The sequence below is a fragment of the Pleurodeles waltl genome, chromosome 4_2 (assembly GCF_031143425.1).
Source record: "Pleurodeles waltl isolate 20211129_DDA chromosome 4_2, aPleWal1.hap1.20221129, whole genome shotgun sequence".
NCBI lineage: Eukaryota > Metazoa > Chordata > Amphibia > Caudata > Salamandridae > Pleurodeles > Pleurodeles waltl.
Window position 1 is genome coordinate 291,068,380 of NC_090443.1, and position 17,919 is coordinate 291,086,298.

Genomic DNA, 17,919 nt, shown 5'->3' on the forward strand with positions numbered 1-17,919 from the left:
CACACGAGGAATTTGCACTAAATTTGTGAGAATTGAATGCCTCAGCCTAAATCTCCAGCAAAGGATTCTTCGCTAAATTCATGATCAATGAACATCTATGTGCAAAATCATACAACACTTTAGAGAATAGCCTCTTACTTTAAAAATAAACACGATTGTTTCAAAGTTAGATAATTAAACTAATACAATAAGAGCAGGCAGAAGACTCCACATTTTCCTAATTACCTTTTGAACTGAAAAACGAAAGTCACTGGGAGCTAAGTATAAGGCATAAAATAATGCACTGTGCTTCGACACCACCAGGCTGATACCACCAGTCATTTAAGAGGACTCAACTCCTCCTGGACACAGCAGTGATGTTTTTGTGGCAAAAGCCAGTCAGTCACAAATCAAGGCCACTCACAAAACACCACCAAATCTTATTGAATGAAATTAGATTTTGTAAAAAAATCAAAATAAAATCGGCCAAAACGGATAGTATATATTGATTAGGGATCCCAATCACAGTGTGAAAAACGGAGCTGCCAATCAACTGCCAAGCTGTAATCACGAATAGGAAAGCCAAACGAGGTGTTAAAAAGCACAGCTCAATTGCTCTATTTTCTACTCTACTATTGTGCTACTAATCTGCTCACCTTCTTCACTTGTCCAAGTTTGAGAAGCGCTTGAGCAACGTTAGGATGCTACTGCCTTTAGATAGGCATGCACAATTAAAAACTAGCATTTTCAATGCAATGGGTCTCGCCTTTGCTTGAGTAAGAGCTATTAGCTTTGTAGATTCCTAACTGAACTTTTCTTGCCACATAAATTAGGCCCATTCAAAGCGCCACTGGCACCGTGAGCGCGAAGAAGAGACACAAAAGGAAAAAGAAGTTAGCTCGCAGACAAACATATTGGTAAAAGTGCAATTATCCATGTAACAGGGTAGATGGCCAAGGCAGTAACAAACTGCCCCAAGGAGGGACACACGTAAAGTATTTACCAAGGATCACAAAAGCTTTTTGAAAAAGCAAGCCCATGAACGAGTGATGGGTGTGGTTAAAAGCACACAGATAGATTACAACACGTCAAAGCGCTTGTGCGCTTGACCTAAAAAGATTCTGCTTCTGTGAAATGTTGCTGAATCACACCTGTAGGCGAAATTATTCAGTGTTTAAGAATACCAATGAAGAAAGAGGCCAACATAAAACTGTAGCAAAGAAATCCAAACGGGGATACTAGGCCAAACACCAGGGCAGAGAGAACAATACTGGGCCACAGGTTCTGAGAGTTTTACAGTAGATAGGTTAGTAGCTTTTTTTATGGGTGTCTCCCACACCTATGGCTTAGGGGTATAAGATGGGGAAGAGTCTGCTATCTCTATGTCAGGGTGGGCTCAGGGAATTGGAAGAGTGATATGGAACATGTCACTTATAATTCGAGATACACTAACACAATATAAAGCTCTGCCAACTCTGATGGACTGACACTGAAGGATCAGTTGGATCGAGTGAAGGACACTTAGATACCTCCCAGCACTCCCTATGTCAGCAAGATTGACGTTTGGACTGCTGAGATTTATCACTAGAGTATGGGCTAAGCTCTGGGCGCAGAAGTACGGCTCAGATCGTATGCTTGAATGATTACTTCTACCCTTGGAGCTGTGGGTGGTTCAAGGGCGAGAGGGCAGGTGGAAGGGTTTAGGTCTGGAGCATGGTAGTAGGATTGTGGACGTAAATGCTGAGATAGAAGCAAGGGACTCCTCTCGTTCTCTTCAAGTCACAGGCAGGCCGTTATAGACCCACAGGAAGGAAATCAAGAACTCGGAAAAGGGACAAGTTAAAGTGTAGAGTGCACCTCTAGATAAATCTAAATAAATTGCTCACAGACGGGGGCAACGGTACATGCCACAACACACAATTTAGGGCTAAGTGCCAGGCTGGATTTGAATCCGATTTCTGGCTATGATCGATCTGGGTTTATAGCAAATTTTTATGGCTCTGGATTCAAGCAGCATTTATGGCGTACAGGACAGTAAGGTTTGTGGCGTAACTAAGCATCAGTGGTGGTCCAGGTTTCAGGCAGAGCTTTAAACCCGTTTGACAGTTCTCTGATATGTACCTGTCGCTGTATGCGGCCGCGGCAGCAGCAGCTGCGGTTGCTGCGGTGGCAGCTGTGGCTGGCTGAGCGTATCTGTAAGCTGCATATCCACCCTGCGGGAAGGAAACGGGAAACAAAGTTACAGAGAAAACATCGCAACTCAACAAGAGGCCTTAGGGAAAGGAGGATGGGGGAAAGGGAAAGGAGGATGGGGGAAAAGGAAAGGAGGATGGGGAAGACAAAAGGGGTAAAGATCATGAACGGGTATTGGAGGAGGGGGGGGGGCCCTGGTGTGAACAAAGTTACACGAGGGGTCATAGGTCCGCTTCACCCAGTGTGCTTAAATAGATTGTTTAGATAACACCTTGATCTAGACATAATGTGCACCAGCAGGCAAAACCTGCGAGTATTTTCGTAAAATTAGGTGCCCCCAATGGGAGGAGCAGTGGTAGTTTTGAAGCACGGGGGATAATTGTAAGAATAAGAGTTTAACCCATCATTCCTAAAAGCTGTCTAGCTCTATTCCATACTATTTTAATTACCCCCAACCTCCCCGTTCACCCTGTTACTACCATCATAACTGGGGTTTGTCTTCACACAGATGGACATTTTCGTTTGGCCGTGTACTTTAATAAAAGTGACATCAATGGCGTCATCTTTCTTGCAGGTCTCTCCCCCAGCTGCACTGCAGTGCTACCTGTTCGGCAGCCAATTGGACTCCCCCCCCCCCCCCCCCCCCCCAGGAGTGTTCTGGAAAATATACCATAGCAAAGAAAATGGAGGGATTTTTTTTTTTTTTTATACAAAAATGGCTATATACCACATCAGAAGAGACTCCTGCTCCCTGAAAAAGGTTTCACGGTAACAGGCTGCCTCAGAAAGTGTACATTCTGGTTCACCCAGAGTATGCCCCGAGATATTAATCACCACTTCAGTGCCTCACTAAGCAATGTCCATCCCTGAAGCTGCTTAATAGATTAGTGGCCCTGCTCGCTGGTGACAGTTAGTTAAGCAGTCTACTTAAGTTCTAAGCAGGCCTCGAAGGCGAAATGGGTTCAATTTCAATAAACAATTCTCTAATAAACAAGATCACTGTCTTTGTAGGCGTGTAGGAAGCTATTATGATTGTTTTTTTCACGCTGAGACATTAATAAATAGATCTACAATTGATAATTTGCCAATGTTATCTGCCTTTATCACAGTTATTTAATTCAGCGAGTTCTTAATTCATGTGATTTCAGCAAAGCCTATATCAATAAGTGTGCATGGAACCTATGGAAATCTACAATATAGCCCGTTTATTTCAGCTCTGGATGTTTAAGGGACTAAAGGACCTTCCCTAGGCTTGGAGCACTGCCACAGGAAGGAAAGGACATACTTCACGTCCTAAGCGCACAATTATATTTTGGGGATAAAAGGTAATTAGGGAATGGGAAAGGATGGAGGAGAAAGGGAAAGAAAAGAGGAAGAAAGAAAGAAAGAGAAAGAAAGAAAGGAGGGAACATTTAATAATTTTAGATCACAGCCAAAAAATGAACCATGCTAATCTGAACAGCTAAAAACAGCAGGAGCAAAGGAAAGACTGTAAATAAATGAACCACCACAGTCAGACGACGAACTACAAGTCTCTCCCAGCATTCACTTGGGACAGCGCGTAACCCTAGGCTAAGACAAGCTTGGTGAAAGGGAGATAGAAACAGCCTCCAAGTCACTAGTGCGTGCAGCCACAACCAATCACATGGCAACAGTCAAAATAAAAAATCAGAAAGAAAGGAGTGAAATAAAGAGAAACACCAGTCACCACAACTCAAAATGATATACATTCCGACCCGCAAGGGCTCGCGATGCAAAACAGAAAGGGCTCCGCCATTGGCGCCCACCCGCCAGGTCGCCCCACAAGAATGTTAATATTCACAAGCAATAAAAGAATAAAGAAAAAAATATATATATATATATGTAAGAAATTGATAAGATCGGAGAGGGGAACAGAGTCCTTTTTGAGTATGGACAGATGGTGTGTGAGCAGGCAGCAGGGTCTGGGATCGCAAGGAGGGTCATTCAGAGCAAAGACAGACTCTGAGGGATTGGCAGTAAAGGGGTCTTGTGTGGAGAGAAGGGTGTTGGGGCCACCTGCTTTTCACCGAGGGGAGAGGTGCAGGGTTCAGTGCACCTCAATGGCAGTATACTGGAGGTTTCCCTTTGCATACATAAATTGCTTTTGTAAATCCAAGGAGCGGGGGACAGAGTGAGACTTACACCTAGTAACCATATATTAACATTTTCAGAGATTGTTTCTTTCAGGAATGGCAGTGTAAGCGCCCCTCGTCCGATGTAGGTCCAATCCTCCACTTCAGAGCGAGGATACAATAGACAGGCCTTTCAGCAACTATCAGCAGTTACAAGGTGGCAGCAGCTGCTATCTCTATCAGTCAAAGAAGAGTACGAGTCTTACTGAAATGGCCACAAAGCAATTGTCATCTGCCACAAGCAGGCTTGAGGCTACACTGGACTTTATGTAGCTTCATGGTATGTGGGCACCCATCTGGCATTACTGCGACCAGCTGCTACAGACCCGGACATCGAGGTTTGGTTGCTCAAAGTCTGGAACAGCCTCTAAATTGAGTCACCTGGGATAACCTCCAAGAAAACCAAGAGCCAACAAGGAGAGTTAAGTGAAACCGTGAGCAAACCAGCACAGAAACTGTAAAAATCATACGGGAATCGGACAGCACTGGAAAAGTGTGCGCCTCCCAGGAACCACTCAAAGTGAAGTGTAATGCTTGGCACTTCTTGACAATAATGAGCTATCAGAAGCACGCCTTTAGAAGACGTTTAACATTTCCTTTCCAGACGATATACTAGTGAGAGCCTCTGACAGCCCCCGGAGCAGCACAAGGCAACTTTCATACGTATAAAAATGTACAGCCAACTGGCAAAAGGCTCTGAAAAAAATGTTTGCCAAGCAAGGCTTGAACCCCCAGCCACTTATGTGCCTTAACTATTTAACGTGACACCCTACACCACCTACTCATAAGCTACCAATTTTTCACTAGAGGGTGAGGTGGTTATAGGGGAGGTTCATGTCATGAATAATCTGTTGCCCTGCAGACTGGGGAATGCTTCTGAAAGGGTATTTTTGATGCAGGATTTGACCTTCTAGGGGCATGGGAGAGAAGCTTGCGGAATTACATGGCCCGAAGAATGAGGAATCTTGGAGAAAGCATACCATGTAGGGACACAGTGGTGTGGAAGAAGGGAGAAAATGTAATGCCAAAATCTCAGCTCAGAGTGGCAGCTTATGTCCTATGGGCCTTTTGCAAAGACGCTCATGGTAGCTGCAGCCAAAGAATAAGTCCTTACAGGCCATGTTCATCTCGGTACATCTAAACTATCTATCAAGTAAGGTGAGCAAAACCTGTTCTCAGAGAAAGGCTTGGCAGCACACGATGCAAAACCGAATTTCAGCTCTTCACTCCTCACGGAAACATGACTGGGCCGACACACAATTCTATGAGAAACTGGGTTTTGGATCCCCGGATATCTGAGTGACTAGGTGGCTGGGTACCCCAGTAGCTTGGCTCCCTGATTAATGGCTACTTATGGGCCCTCAATAGCCTAGTGGGTGGCTACTAGGGGTCCTCCGATGTTCCAATGATTTCACGATGAACGCCCCAGTGTACAGTAACTGGCTAGTTGTGCCTGCAAAGCCCAATGGTTTGGCTGCACAGCCTCATGGCTTTGTTTTAGGTTTTAAACCACAAAAGGAACTAATTATATCAACGGGAACTTTGTTTAATATGAGCAAAAGAAGCAATATGTCACCAGGGACGCATTCGATAAATGACTATGTAGACAACAGTGAATCAAATCCTATGATCAATCCATATTTAAAAATAAAAAATAGGCTCTTTGTATGTGAAAGTCCTAATCAATTGTACGAAATAACAAATTCCGTAAAACATAGGTAAATGACACAAAGAAAGTATTCCGTTTCCCCAGTGATCACACCAAAAAGAATTATGCCTTGCGGCTATAAATACGCGCGCACACACGCGCCAAACTACTGCGGTCTATGCAGAGGAGCAGGCTATATTTCAGTACTGAATTCTCAGTCCTGCCCAACACTGGGTGTGAGGACCTATCCAACAAAATCTCAAAAAACAAATCTGTGTCTGTATCTTTATTTCCTCTTGATCTGCTGCTCTCTGTGCAGCCGAGCGTGCCAAGCCCGTCTTTCGCCTAGCGGCCATATTTATTTTCTTCTGCCGCCCTGCTCCCGCCAACATTCTTGGCAATATGGATGGTGGCAACTGACGCTGCCAGTCCCATCTATGCCTTTTTTTGGTCATGACCCCTCGCTGGGGCTGTGATACAAGACTGTTTGTCCATCTCGGAACCCCCAGGCATACTTTCATGATCGTGTAAGCCTCCTCTACATCCTCCTAAGCAAAGTGCATTTTACCTTCGTTTACTACTGACTATATTAGCCTGCATTCACCCCAGTGGCGTAAAGAAATTGGAGCCCTCCCCGCGCCCTGCACAGAACATTGGGGGAAGGGACTCACTCAGACCCTGTGCTGAGGGTTCTCCTGGATTCCCCTACCGCGAGGGCCTTTGTTACGCTCATGATTCACCCTCAATCTATAAAGAAACCGGGTTCTTCTAGTGTAACCCAATAGAATTTTTCTTCTAAATCACTGCTAACTTTGCTATATCCTGCTCCTCTATCTAGACTGCAGTCTTTGTCTACTGTGGAAACACATGCATACGTGGCCACGAAACGTTTCTCTATTTGGTTTAGTTATGGAGTACACAGCACTTTCTTTGCTCACCTGCTTTACAGACCGCTTTCTGATTTTCAGCAATAGGACTTTCGCATACATAGATGCTAGTTTTTTATTGGTTTGACACGGATTGTTTATAGTAATTGATTTGTCATGTACTACATATTCATATACTGAGGGAGTCCATGGTTAACCCTTTATCCATACTTATGCTCATGGCTCTATGACTGGTGGGTCGACCCCCTCAATGAATTGGTGACTGGTTATGAAGCACTTAATGTCTAATTTGCTGGCATGTGGAAAGGCCCTCAAGTCTCCGTGCCCTGGTAGTCGCGGAATTAGTGCCCTTGCAGTGGGTTATTAGCTAGAATCTTTGACTTTCTAACAAGTCAGTGGCTAGGTTTTGGCCAACAGTGGCTCACCTGTGGGTGATCTCATGGCTCAAAGGCAAACTCAGACCCATTTCCTACCATCTTGAGGTGCCAAAAGCTTTGATACAAATAGCCCGACTTTCGGATCTTCTACTCAGACTTCAAAAGGACTCTAATCGGAAGGTAAGGCAAGATTTCGGAAATGGCCTTCCGTCAGCGGATGACAGTTATATCTGGGAAAGTTAGCCTGTGCATCGAAAAGCAGACAGTACCTTAATGTAATGAGCAATAAGGGTCCACTTCAACAGAAAAATAAAATATATTGATTATTATAGAGATGCATGGTTTAGAAACTGTACAGCTGTCATCAGATAAAGCTAAGAGGACATGGGGAGGAGAAGTGGACCTTTAAGGTTAATTAAGAACACTCCTTTATCGGGAACTGCACTGAAGACAATGAGATGAAAGAGGGATAAAAATCGCTGGTAAAGACCTTCTGCTCCTGCATTCCAAAGTTTGTCTGTCTGGTGCTTTCTGTTTAAGTTAAATCGTTCTTGGCATATTTGACACTTCCCTTGGTCCCTTACTTGGCAAGGAAGACTTTCCCTTTAGCTGTAGTCAAGTGATAAACTTAGGCAGTGAAACAGGCGGTTTAAACTTAAAGATAAGACTCGACATTAAACATAGGACCATGTCAGCCCTAATAAAATCATTAAAATAAGAGCAACTGTGGAAAATGGAGCTGATGTTAAACAGGTGGCAATCAATACATTATTTTCTACGATAAGCACCCAAAGCTGCAAGTTTCTGCTAGCTGGAGAGTATTAAAGACCGACTGCTCCTGTGGCTTAAAATACCATGCAGCATCACTCCTTTAAAATACAAAATTAAAAAAGCGGTCCATTTTTAAGGACTACATGTGCAAGTAGGTGGCCTCCTATCTTTAAGAAAGACGTTCAATTAATTCAGAGCATGGTGAGGGTTACAAATTCGAAGAATTAAGATATCAAGAGGTGGTAAAGATCACGATTCCATCATTTGTGGTGGAAGATCCTTTTCGGATTCTTTATTTCCAAAAGGAAGTTTGCAATGCCTGGTGACATGAGATGGTACAAAAGATGGTAAAGGGTTTTGAAAATCACAGCAGACATGTCGCTGTCAAAGCCTTGGGAATCGGTTTCACTGGAGACATTTTCCATAGGATTTTCTTTAGAATGGTAGGTGGATAAAAAGTTAACACAAATGATCCATCAAAAATGATTAGCACTTCTTAAAAACTATTCCAGTGGGATCCTGGAAACACAGGTAAATCATTTTACAGCTGCTAGAATAGTCAAGAAGTTCTCGAAGGAGAATAGAGAACATTTGGACTGAAATGTCAATGGTGGCAAGCATGCAGCACACATTTAAGGTTTTTTCAGCTACGGGTGTAAACCTATCATTATAACCTAGTGCTGTCTCATTTAGATGTGTACGCATCATCAGAACGAGAAGTAAATTAGGTCCCATCATTTTTGTATGTAGTGTGCCATGGTCCTAGAGTCTACCCGAAAGAAAAGCTTGGTCTGTTGGATGGATCTAAAGAAAGTCATAGCCATTCAGAATGAATAAATAGATTAATGTGAAGAACTGTTTGAGATGAACTAAACCTTTGGCCTGGAAGAAGCTTACACATTATATGATCATACGTTCGGACTTCGGGACGCCAACACTGGCGGTATATTCAAACCGCGTGACCCAGTTTGGGCTTGAGCCGCCTGCGGCACGCAGTGCCAATACCACAATGAGGATAATTGGAAAACTCCATTACAATAATGGACACAAGGATCTGGAAACTTGAATAAAATGTATAATGACTGTTACCGTGTAGGTGAGGATATATAAGGCCATGAACAAATTAAAAGACGAAACGCGTTGGCTGTTGTCTTCAACAAACAAAGAGAAGAACTGTCACATGTTATGACAAAAAGACTATTTTTTCAATATATATGAACTGACAAGCTTGAGGAGTGGTGCACCACCATTATGTTTTCTGACAAACAAAAGGGCTTTAGGTATTCCCGGAACGGGCTTCAAACGAATGCAATTCACTGGAGCAAATATCCACTTATACAGGTCCCTTTTAATATGGCTATCTACTCTATTGTGGTGCCACATCGTGCAGAATGTGCAAAGAAATTATTGATCTTACAGTCACGGCAGGACATCAAAGTATGTTCATCTTTGACAGGTTCCCTTCTGAGGAGTTAGTCTGGAGCCAGCCACATGCCCATTCAGTATCCTCCTTTCCTTCCTGAAATGACCTAATCTTACATTTCCTCTGTGATCTTTCCCCCACCGATCTCGGGGAGAAGGCCAAAGCAGGAAGATAAGGGGGGAAGGAAGTGGGAGAGAATTTGCGGGGTTCAAGGGTGTCAGCAGAGTTACAGATTTGAAAGGATGGACAATTTATTTTTCACTTTGTTTTAGCAGGAAGGTAGCTCTGTTCCCTTCTCCAACAAGGCCTCCGGGCATGTTAGTAGGTCAATTGTTTTGTAATTTTCTTTTTATCACAGCAATTCCAAAAAAAAGAAAGAAAAAAAGAAAAATGTTTCTAGATGTTTCGGCTGAGTCAGTCGGGCACTCCTACCTGCGGTATTTTAGTGCTAAGCATGGGCTCCTGCAAGACTAGTCTACAACAGAACAGAAGGACAGTTCAAAGGAGAAACCGGCTATTGCAGCAAGAAAACGTTATACAAAACAAAGAAAAAAAGAAAAAAAGCAGTCGCCCTGACAGAGAAACAAATGACAACATTCTTCAGGTCAGTGGGTGGGGTGCAAGCCAACCTTTTACATTCCCTTCAGCCCAAAGCAGGCCTCTGTTCGCCATAAGTGCATGCTGTTACTACCCTGAGGTCGCCGCGCTGGGACCCGTCGAAGCAGGGGGTTGCAGGCTGATATGACTGGACAATCTTGGAGCACAGGGAGTCGCTTGCTGGCAAATGTCCCCAGTGGCAAGTCGAGTATGTGTACATTAATGAGCATTGCCTTAGAAAGTTTCTATTCAGGTTGCGTAATTAACACGCCTGGCTTTAAGTTGAGGATTGCGCATGCATGCTCTAGTCTTGTGAGATGGGATCGCGACTACGTCCCCAGTACCAGACTCTCAGCCTGCCCTGCCCGTTACCGTGAACACTTGGGTGGGGTGGGGTGGGGTGGGGTGGGGTAGGGTAGGGTAGGGTAGGGGGGGGGGGGGGGGGGGGGGGAGGGGCAAATACATATCACACCTGTGTACCGGAAATGGCAGTACCACCAGCCACCCACCCACCTAAACTATACCGAAAAACCCAAACTTCAGGATTTCAAAGTTTTTATCTTTTTAAGGGGTGAAAAGGCTGGCTTGCTGAAAGGTTAGAGGTCGATAAAGCAGGTTTACTTACATAGAGCTCGGTCCCATAAAATCCGTCCTGATAAACCACACTGCAGAGGCACAACCAGGAGAGGGAGAAAAGAAACAAGGAAAAAACAAGACAAAACATTCCAGTTACTGAGAACTATTCCACATGCGTCATGCAAAGAAACACCTGAAGGTCGGTGATGAGGAGGCGCCTGGGCGTCTGCTCTTCCTGCTCTTCTTCGACCTTTTACTACCTCTAACTCCTTTCCCCCCTTTACTCTGCTTCTTCCTCCACTGTTCTCCTTTCCCTCCACTGTCCCCCGCTCCTGCCTCAACCCCTGCTCATACCTTTAAACCACGACCGCTCCTTCCCACCCTTTGCCCCAAAAAAGAGAATGAACAGCTTAGGAATCCCAATAAGATTCAGGCTACAAAACGCTTCCTTCACCAGACGCCAATCCTTTCTTCTTTTGCTCTTACCGTCAAATCATCCTTGTTTGCCTCCATCATGCCATTCGCTCCTTCTGGGATTTTCTTTGCCGCTGCTTCCCCTTCCTGTGTCTCCTCTCTTTGCCTCTTCTCCACAGCCCTCCGCCCCAGCTTGCCTGCTCCCTTCCCCTCGGCCTCACCTATAGCTTTCTCGCCCTATTCTTTTAGGAGAGGGCCACAACACTGCTTCATATTCTTGGGTCACCTTCTCCTGCTGCTCTCAGCCTTTACCTACGTCTGCACTCTCCTCCCTCAGGCTTTCACACCTTCGAAGATGACTCCTTCCACCGACCTTCAACACCTTTAATTAGCGCCACGCATGCTTATTGGAAAGTGGGCACATGCGCTGCAATCCAACACTGCATACTATGCATACACATTACCCCATCATCTCCACTCCCCCTCACCCCCCACGAAGCACCGGGGTAACTTCTGCCCACAGAAGAATGCCCATCAGCTGAATACCCACAAAGAACTTAGTCCGTGGATTGGCACCTGGGTATGGTACCATTTCGGTACGAAGGCATGCCACACTGGAGACAGCTCAGAGAAGCATATCGAGGTAAATTAAGGAGCACTAGCCGTTAGCTCAGGGGTCATTGCCTAGTGGAGAGTGGGGACTAAAGTTCATGTGCTCGGAGAGTTTCAATATACCACAAGGACAAAGGGAATTTAACCCTGAAACACCAAGGACTCCCTACGCTCTTCCCGCCAGGGAGGCTTGGCTGTCTGGCTTAGAAATGTTAACCCTTCCCGTGCTTGGGAGCAGTAATGTGCTGAGGTACAGCAATGAGGCGTGCAGCCCCATAGACCAGCCGTTTCATCAGAACAAGCCTGGAAGGGCACTTGTCAGGGTGCATTACACATGGGAAGTTCTAGCACTAGTTTCGGGAAATAAATATATAGGAATCCGTTTATTAGTTGAAAGCAGGGTGATCCAGAACGCCTGACCCTCGAGAAAGGCTCTCCGGACAAGTCGCACTGGAGCATTATGGATCATCACTGCTCTCGTGTGCTCACTAGGGTAAAACCTCCCCTAGCTGGGGCACATGTTCGGCGGTTCCTTCGGGAGAAATTCCCATCTGAGAGGATATTTGTCACACGTTCCCCTTCTTTCACTGACATCGCAGAGGGGGCATTTGGAAGGCAGATTTATTCGCAACAGGCCAGGAATCACTGCAGCACCATGGAGTGGAAGTTGGCAAGGGTCGGTTCTAAGGGCGAACCTCTTCATCGCTGCACCCGGGGCTCGAGTTTGATTAGTTAACCGTTGCACTGTTATTCACAAATAAAGTAATCCATGTAAAGGCCCAGCTGGAGCGGGTTCCGCCATTAGGTATTTCAACATAAATAATGGGCTGGTCAGAGAAGATTTTACCAATTACCACTTTCTTCACATTAAATGAAGTGGTGATGTGACACGGTTCCCAAAAAGAAGGGCCTGATAATGTTGCTTATTCCACGAATGTACAGAAACGGTGCAGAGCAGCTCAAGGGGTTCCCGGTCCTGAAAAGCATGGGCACACCCCAACAGTGGTTCTGAAATACAATTTCTTTAGCCGAGCAAGTTGGACAAGAAATGGGCCAGGCCCTTTCACTCCTTCAGTCACTGTTCCTTGCTGCTCGGACACATAGCATCGTTTGGCCACTACTTATCGATGTTCCCCTCCCACAACTAGTTTGGCGATAGGTTGGAGGCGAGTGCTAATGGCATAGCCTGACTGGGCACTAACGGCAGACGAAGTCACCCCGTCCCTCCCCATGCACTTACCCAGGGTAGGCTTGGATGGCCGTCGGGGGCATGGCCCGCACCGCCCCGTACATTGTGCGCCCTCGGCCCCTCAGGTGGGCCCCTCGGAAGGCAGCCGCGGCGGTGGCAGCGGTGGTAGCAGCTGTCGGGTATGGAAATCCTGGTACTGTGAGAAAGAAAAGCAGAGAATCGGGAGGGGGGAACAAAGCAATGAAAAGGGGCCAGGTGAGTGCAGCCGAAGGTTTCCTGTAGAGAGAAAGAGCGGCCTGCCCGCCTCCACGGCAGCAGTGAAAGGGTGCATGCGTGCAGCTCGAGGAGCAGGGGCGGGCTCTGAACGTCCTGCCGCTCGGCGGCCATGCTAACGCATTCACAGGCTCCATGCTCAGATGCATTCTCTGCTCATGCCGGTTCCTTTGGCGGCAGGGAGAGGAAGCAGCAGTGAGTGGAGGGACAGATCCACCCCCAATGCCTGCTCTCCAGTTTGCATGCACTTCCACAAGCCAAGGTCAAAACTCCTACCATAACTTCTAATACACTCCTCTCCGATGCCAGGCTCAACTGGTGGGCCTCGCAGATTTCATAAACAGTAAGACAAGATTGAAGGTCTAAATGACAACTGGGACCAGAGCTCAATGAGATGAATACAGTACTGGGCGGTGTAAAGCTGCTACTCTAACCTAACGGCTAGTGATTCAGTGCTTCATTGTTTTGAGGCAAGGCCCGCAAGGCTGTAATGCAAGCGAGTTAGTGGTTCTCAACTGTGAGGTTAAACTGGAACGGGAGAGATTCTGGGCCTCATCTGTGAGCTAGGCCTGGAGTGGGTAGTGATTTGCAACCTCAGCTGTGTGGTGGGTCTGAAAGACACAGGACCCCAGTTGAGGTAGGCTTCAGATAAAAACAATCTCGGCATCTTAACTGTGACGCAGGGCTGGGCTGATAAATGATTGAGTAGTATAGTTGTAAAAGCCAGGAAGCTAATTTACAGTGTGTGCGATAGGTTAAGGGCAACAACGGACTGATACTTAGCAGTAGCAGGCTGAGAGCAAGACTTGGCCTCTAAGCTTTGAGTTCGGCCTAGATTCCAAACCGAGCCTCTGAGCTGTGGGGTTGGTATGGAGCGGAAAATACTCAGGCCTTCTGCTAACCTTAGGATACTAAAACAATAATCTACTCAACTCTAATCTCTTAGCCTCATGCCGGTAGGTTTACAATTCTAAATAAAGACCTCAAATAATTCTCTGTGTGTGGCCACCTCATACTGCGCCCGAGGAGACGTTTTCGGGTTTTATTCTCCCTTGCTATTGCATTCAAAATAATAAAAAAAAACAACCAAAAAACTAAAACAGACGGCCTGATGGAAAATGCCCGGGCAGACAATCTGCTACCAGGCAAGCAGGTAACCCCTGCCCTTCGACAAAGCTTCCACAAACTCGGGAAGCATTTGTTGGTGGAACAAAAAAAACAAAAACAAAAAAACTGCCCCCCCTCGGACATCTATCACTCACATGCTGCAGACACCGGCCGAGGAGCCATCTCAAGAAACAAAATAAAGGAAAATAAAAAAAGAATTCGTCGCAGAGAAAATATTTTGCCATCATCCGACGAACAACACAGCAGAGCGGCCCGGGTGATAGGTGGGTGGGAATCCAAAAACAGAAAGGTAGCTTCTGTAATGTATACTGGGGGACTGTTACATTCTGATCAGCGCTTACCCCCACGTTCCCCAACCAGCAGATGCAGCAACAAAGCTCCGTCAGGCATCAACATAATTTAAATCCTCAAATATTTCGATAGCGACTCGGTCAGATCTGAGAGGCTTCGAGTCCACTCCCTCTAAAACAGACTACCATGGCTCGTCGTAACACTACACAGCACCGCTCCCTTTCCTTCTTCAGCTAGCCTTCTCCACAAATATCTCCATCAGTGCAAGCATCTCAGTATCATGGTGTACCGCAATGCGAGTGCCCCTTTTTCAGGAACATCTCATGCTGGTTTATGAGCCAGGTCATATGCTGAATTAGGTCAGCTCGCATGGGCCTCAGTAGGCCTCCAAAACCCCAAATACACCAGTTACTAAAAAGACCGTACAGGATACAGACTACATGCACAAGCCACCCTCCACTCCCCAGAGCCCAAGTATACATTACACAAGCCTAAAGAAGCAGGTTAGACAGATCAGAAGGTAGTCAAGCAAAAATAATATAAAAATTAAAAAAGAAAAAAAAAATGGGCCATTAGGGGTGTTCTACTTACTTAGCAAGGGTATGTATGTGCCTATCCCCCCCCTTCCTGGTAGGGACATCGTGGCATCGCTCCCTAGTGAGACGTCGGCTTGAAAGCTGGAAGCTGATTTAGTTTCCCAAAGGAATAAAATGCAAAAAAAAAGTTGGGTTAAAAAAAAAAAAAAGGGCGGCAAAAAAGAAAAAGAAAAAAAAGAAAAAAAAAAAAAACCGAACACACATCAGTGCAGTGAGGAAGAGGGGGAAGACACCTCCCGCGTCCGGAGAAGCACAGAACAAAAGCAGACAGAGAGAGTATGGCGAGGGAAGGCTTATACCTGCATAAAGCTCTGGTCCGTACACTGCTCCCATTGCACCCACCATCGGACTCAGCTTCCAACCTGTGAAAGAGAAAGAGGGTCAGCACCCGGACAGCATTAGCTGGGAAATAGAATCCAAGCTGGGACACAGAACTAGGAGCAAGCGAGAGTCAAGGGGAAAGACTAACTGCTTGAGAGGGCGCCAGGGCATCTGGAGTTAAGGAGAGAAAGAATTCATGATGGGTTAGGAAGAGTAAAGTCACACATAGTGATGAGTGGAAATATAAGTGAGTAGAGAGGGTCTGTGCTTAAACCTTGGGGAAACAGTGGCAGAGGCTGTAAGAGGGTCAAAAGATAGAGCATCAATGTCCTGGGCAGGGAGGAGATACGGGGAGGGATTTTTAAAGTTAAGGATGAATAGGGAGACCCAGACATGAAAGTGCGAAGTGGAAAGGTAGCCAGGCAAGAGAGGGGGTTTGTGTGTAGTAGAATGGGAAAGGGACAGCCATGCATGAAACAGTGCTCAAGCGACAGATTAAGAGGAACGTGCAGCCAACCATTAAGGTGACACACGACTGTCTCATAGGTGGAAAACAAAAAGATTCTCCCAATTACTTTAGGCCATAATGGTCAACAAAAAGGTTTAAGTGTCCACTAACAGGCTCTTGGTGCCGCATTTAACATGAAATATGAGCTTACATTTACGGAACAAAGACAGGAGATAATGCACCTGAGAAGACTGCTGTGACAAAACCGCAGCCACCTGCTCCTGTATTGCGGCCTGGAGTTTGATTCTACCAAGATATGCAGGTTATTAGAGAAGAGGCCTCTGTGGGCAAAGCTTAGCTACAGAGGAACTGAGTGCACATGCTGAGTGGTTGCAGGAAAGGGTGGTGGGGAAATGGGGATTGTCGAGGGGACCTAGGGAGAATGCATCGGAGCACCTTGTCTGCAGATATGTGCCTGGCTTTCCTTAGTTTCCAAATTAGCCTTACTCCATATTTCCAATATTTTGAAAGTTTAGCAGTCGAGTTCAGGTTTGCCTGGAGAAAGGCTGGTACTGGAATGGTTACAGAACAGAGGACTGGCCTCAACTTTTGAACAGCCTAGAGCAGTTCGCCAACCTCTAAACTCATGAGAACTCCCACTAAAATCACTACTGGAAGCCGGGAAACCCCCAAGCAATTTGTAACATTTCAATTTTAAACGTTAAAACAGTAATTCCCCCCAAAACACAGAAATAAATACACCACAAAACAAATACTCGAATTACTAAAGAATTATTTTATATTGAAAAAATATGCAAAAATCAAAAACATTTCATCGAAAGGTTGGCGCAGTATATAGACAACTAACATTTCAATGTTTGGTTTTATTTAGGAAAGTGGACTCCTTGGGTCATATTCTACATTTAAGGGATTTCTGTTTTTATTTTTGAGGTACACAAGATCCGAGAAAGCTTTTTCACAATAACATGGGGTGGGGAAAGGAACTACAACCATAGGGGCCTCAATTCTCTCGATAACATGCCTGTCACATGTAATTCGTTTGTTTTATAATACCTCTCATACCAGCGTAGGGTACTTTACAGGGGACTACAGGGTGTGGGATTCATAAGTTATCCATACTGGTTGGCATTTTCTAAGAGTGCTTGGTCTGGAGAAAAATAAACTCAGGATTCAGGACATAACAGTGGTTAGGAGTGACTGAAATATAAGGATGTATTTCTTTGCAAGCCATCATTTTCTTTTTGCAGCATAAGGATAATGAAAGACTTCTCTCAGGAGCCGAACAGAGGCATGGATATAATCTGAGGGCAGTGGCCAAGAAATCAGCAAAACCACTGAAGACACACATGATCTTAGCATACAAGGAAAAACATGTAATCCATCTGTAATTTTCCACTTTAGTTTGTGTCAGGAGTCACTTCAAAAGAGGAGATTTTAGTTGCCTCATGAATGTTCACTACAGATCTCCTGCTAACCAGCGAAGTAGTCGGACATGGGTGCCTCTGCTTCTTGTGGAGACTTTTGCTGTTGGCAGCCGGCCATTACTACATTGGATGAGACCAACAGATGGAAGTCTTTTCAAGCTAAGAAGACTGCCTGGAGCTTTAACATGTTTCTGTAGAGGGACGCATCGGAACGGATTCCATGAAGGGCAAAGTGAGAGATATCAGCCTTGGGTTGCCCACTGAAACATGGAAGAAGTTACTAAACTTTAACTGCAATTTTATTGCTTGAATTGTTATAAACTGTCATGGTCAGATTGGAAAAGCTAACTTGCTCTAAAAGTTCTTTACTGTATGCATGAGCGAGAGTCACTGAAATAAAAACCATTTATAGCCAGCGTTCCACAGTGCTCCACACATCAGCACCATATTTCGATACAGGTATAACAGCTTCTTCTGCCCTTTTGAGCATGCTATACATTTGATGGCCAGCAAAAAGTAATCCAAAGTAATGAAAATTATCAGTCTGGTTAAACCAGACTGAAATCGGTGGACGCTCGTTTCCATTTCCAACGAAGAC

At 45.3% G+C, this 17,919-nt stretch overlaps 1 protein-coding gene across 12 annotated transcripts in view; it reads right to left on the reverse strand.

Annotated features, from left to right (window-relative positions):
* RBFOX2 (RNA binding fox-1 homolog 2) overlaps positions 1-17,919 on the reverse strand; it is a 518,182-nt gene that overhangs the window by 46,099 nt on the left and 454,164 nt on the right. For 5 of the 12 annotated variants that reach the window (XM_069231196.1, XM_069231192.1, XM_069231201.1 and 2 more), the window contains 5 exons: positions 15,407-15,469; positions 15,103-15,195; positions 12,871-13,015; positions 9,864-9,906; positions 2,101-2,192 (listed from right to left, as the gene is read on the reverse strand). In XM_069231196.1, coding sequence (XP_069087297.1) covers positions 2,101-2,192; positions 9,864-9,906; positions 12,871-13,015; positions 15,103-15,195; positions 15,407-15,469 — 436 coding nt within the window. Of the gene's footprint in view, positions 1-2,100; positions 2,193-9,863; positions 9,907-10,653; positions 10,694-12,870; positions 13,016-15,102; positions 15,196-15,406; positions 15,470-17,919 lie in introns of all 12 variants that reach the window. The other 7 variants (XM_069231202.1, XM_069231197.1, XM_069231203.1 and 4 more) reach the window with 4 other exon arrangements.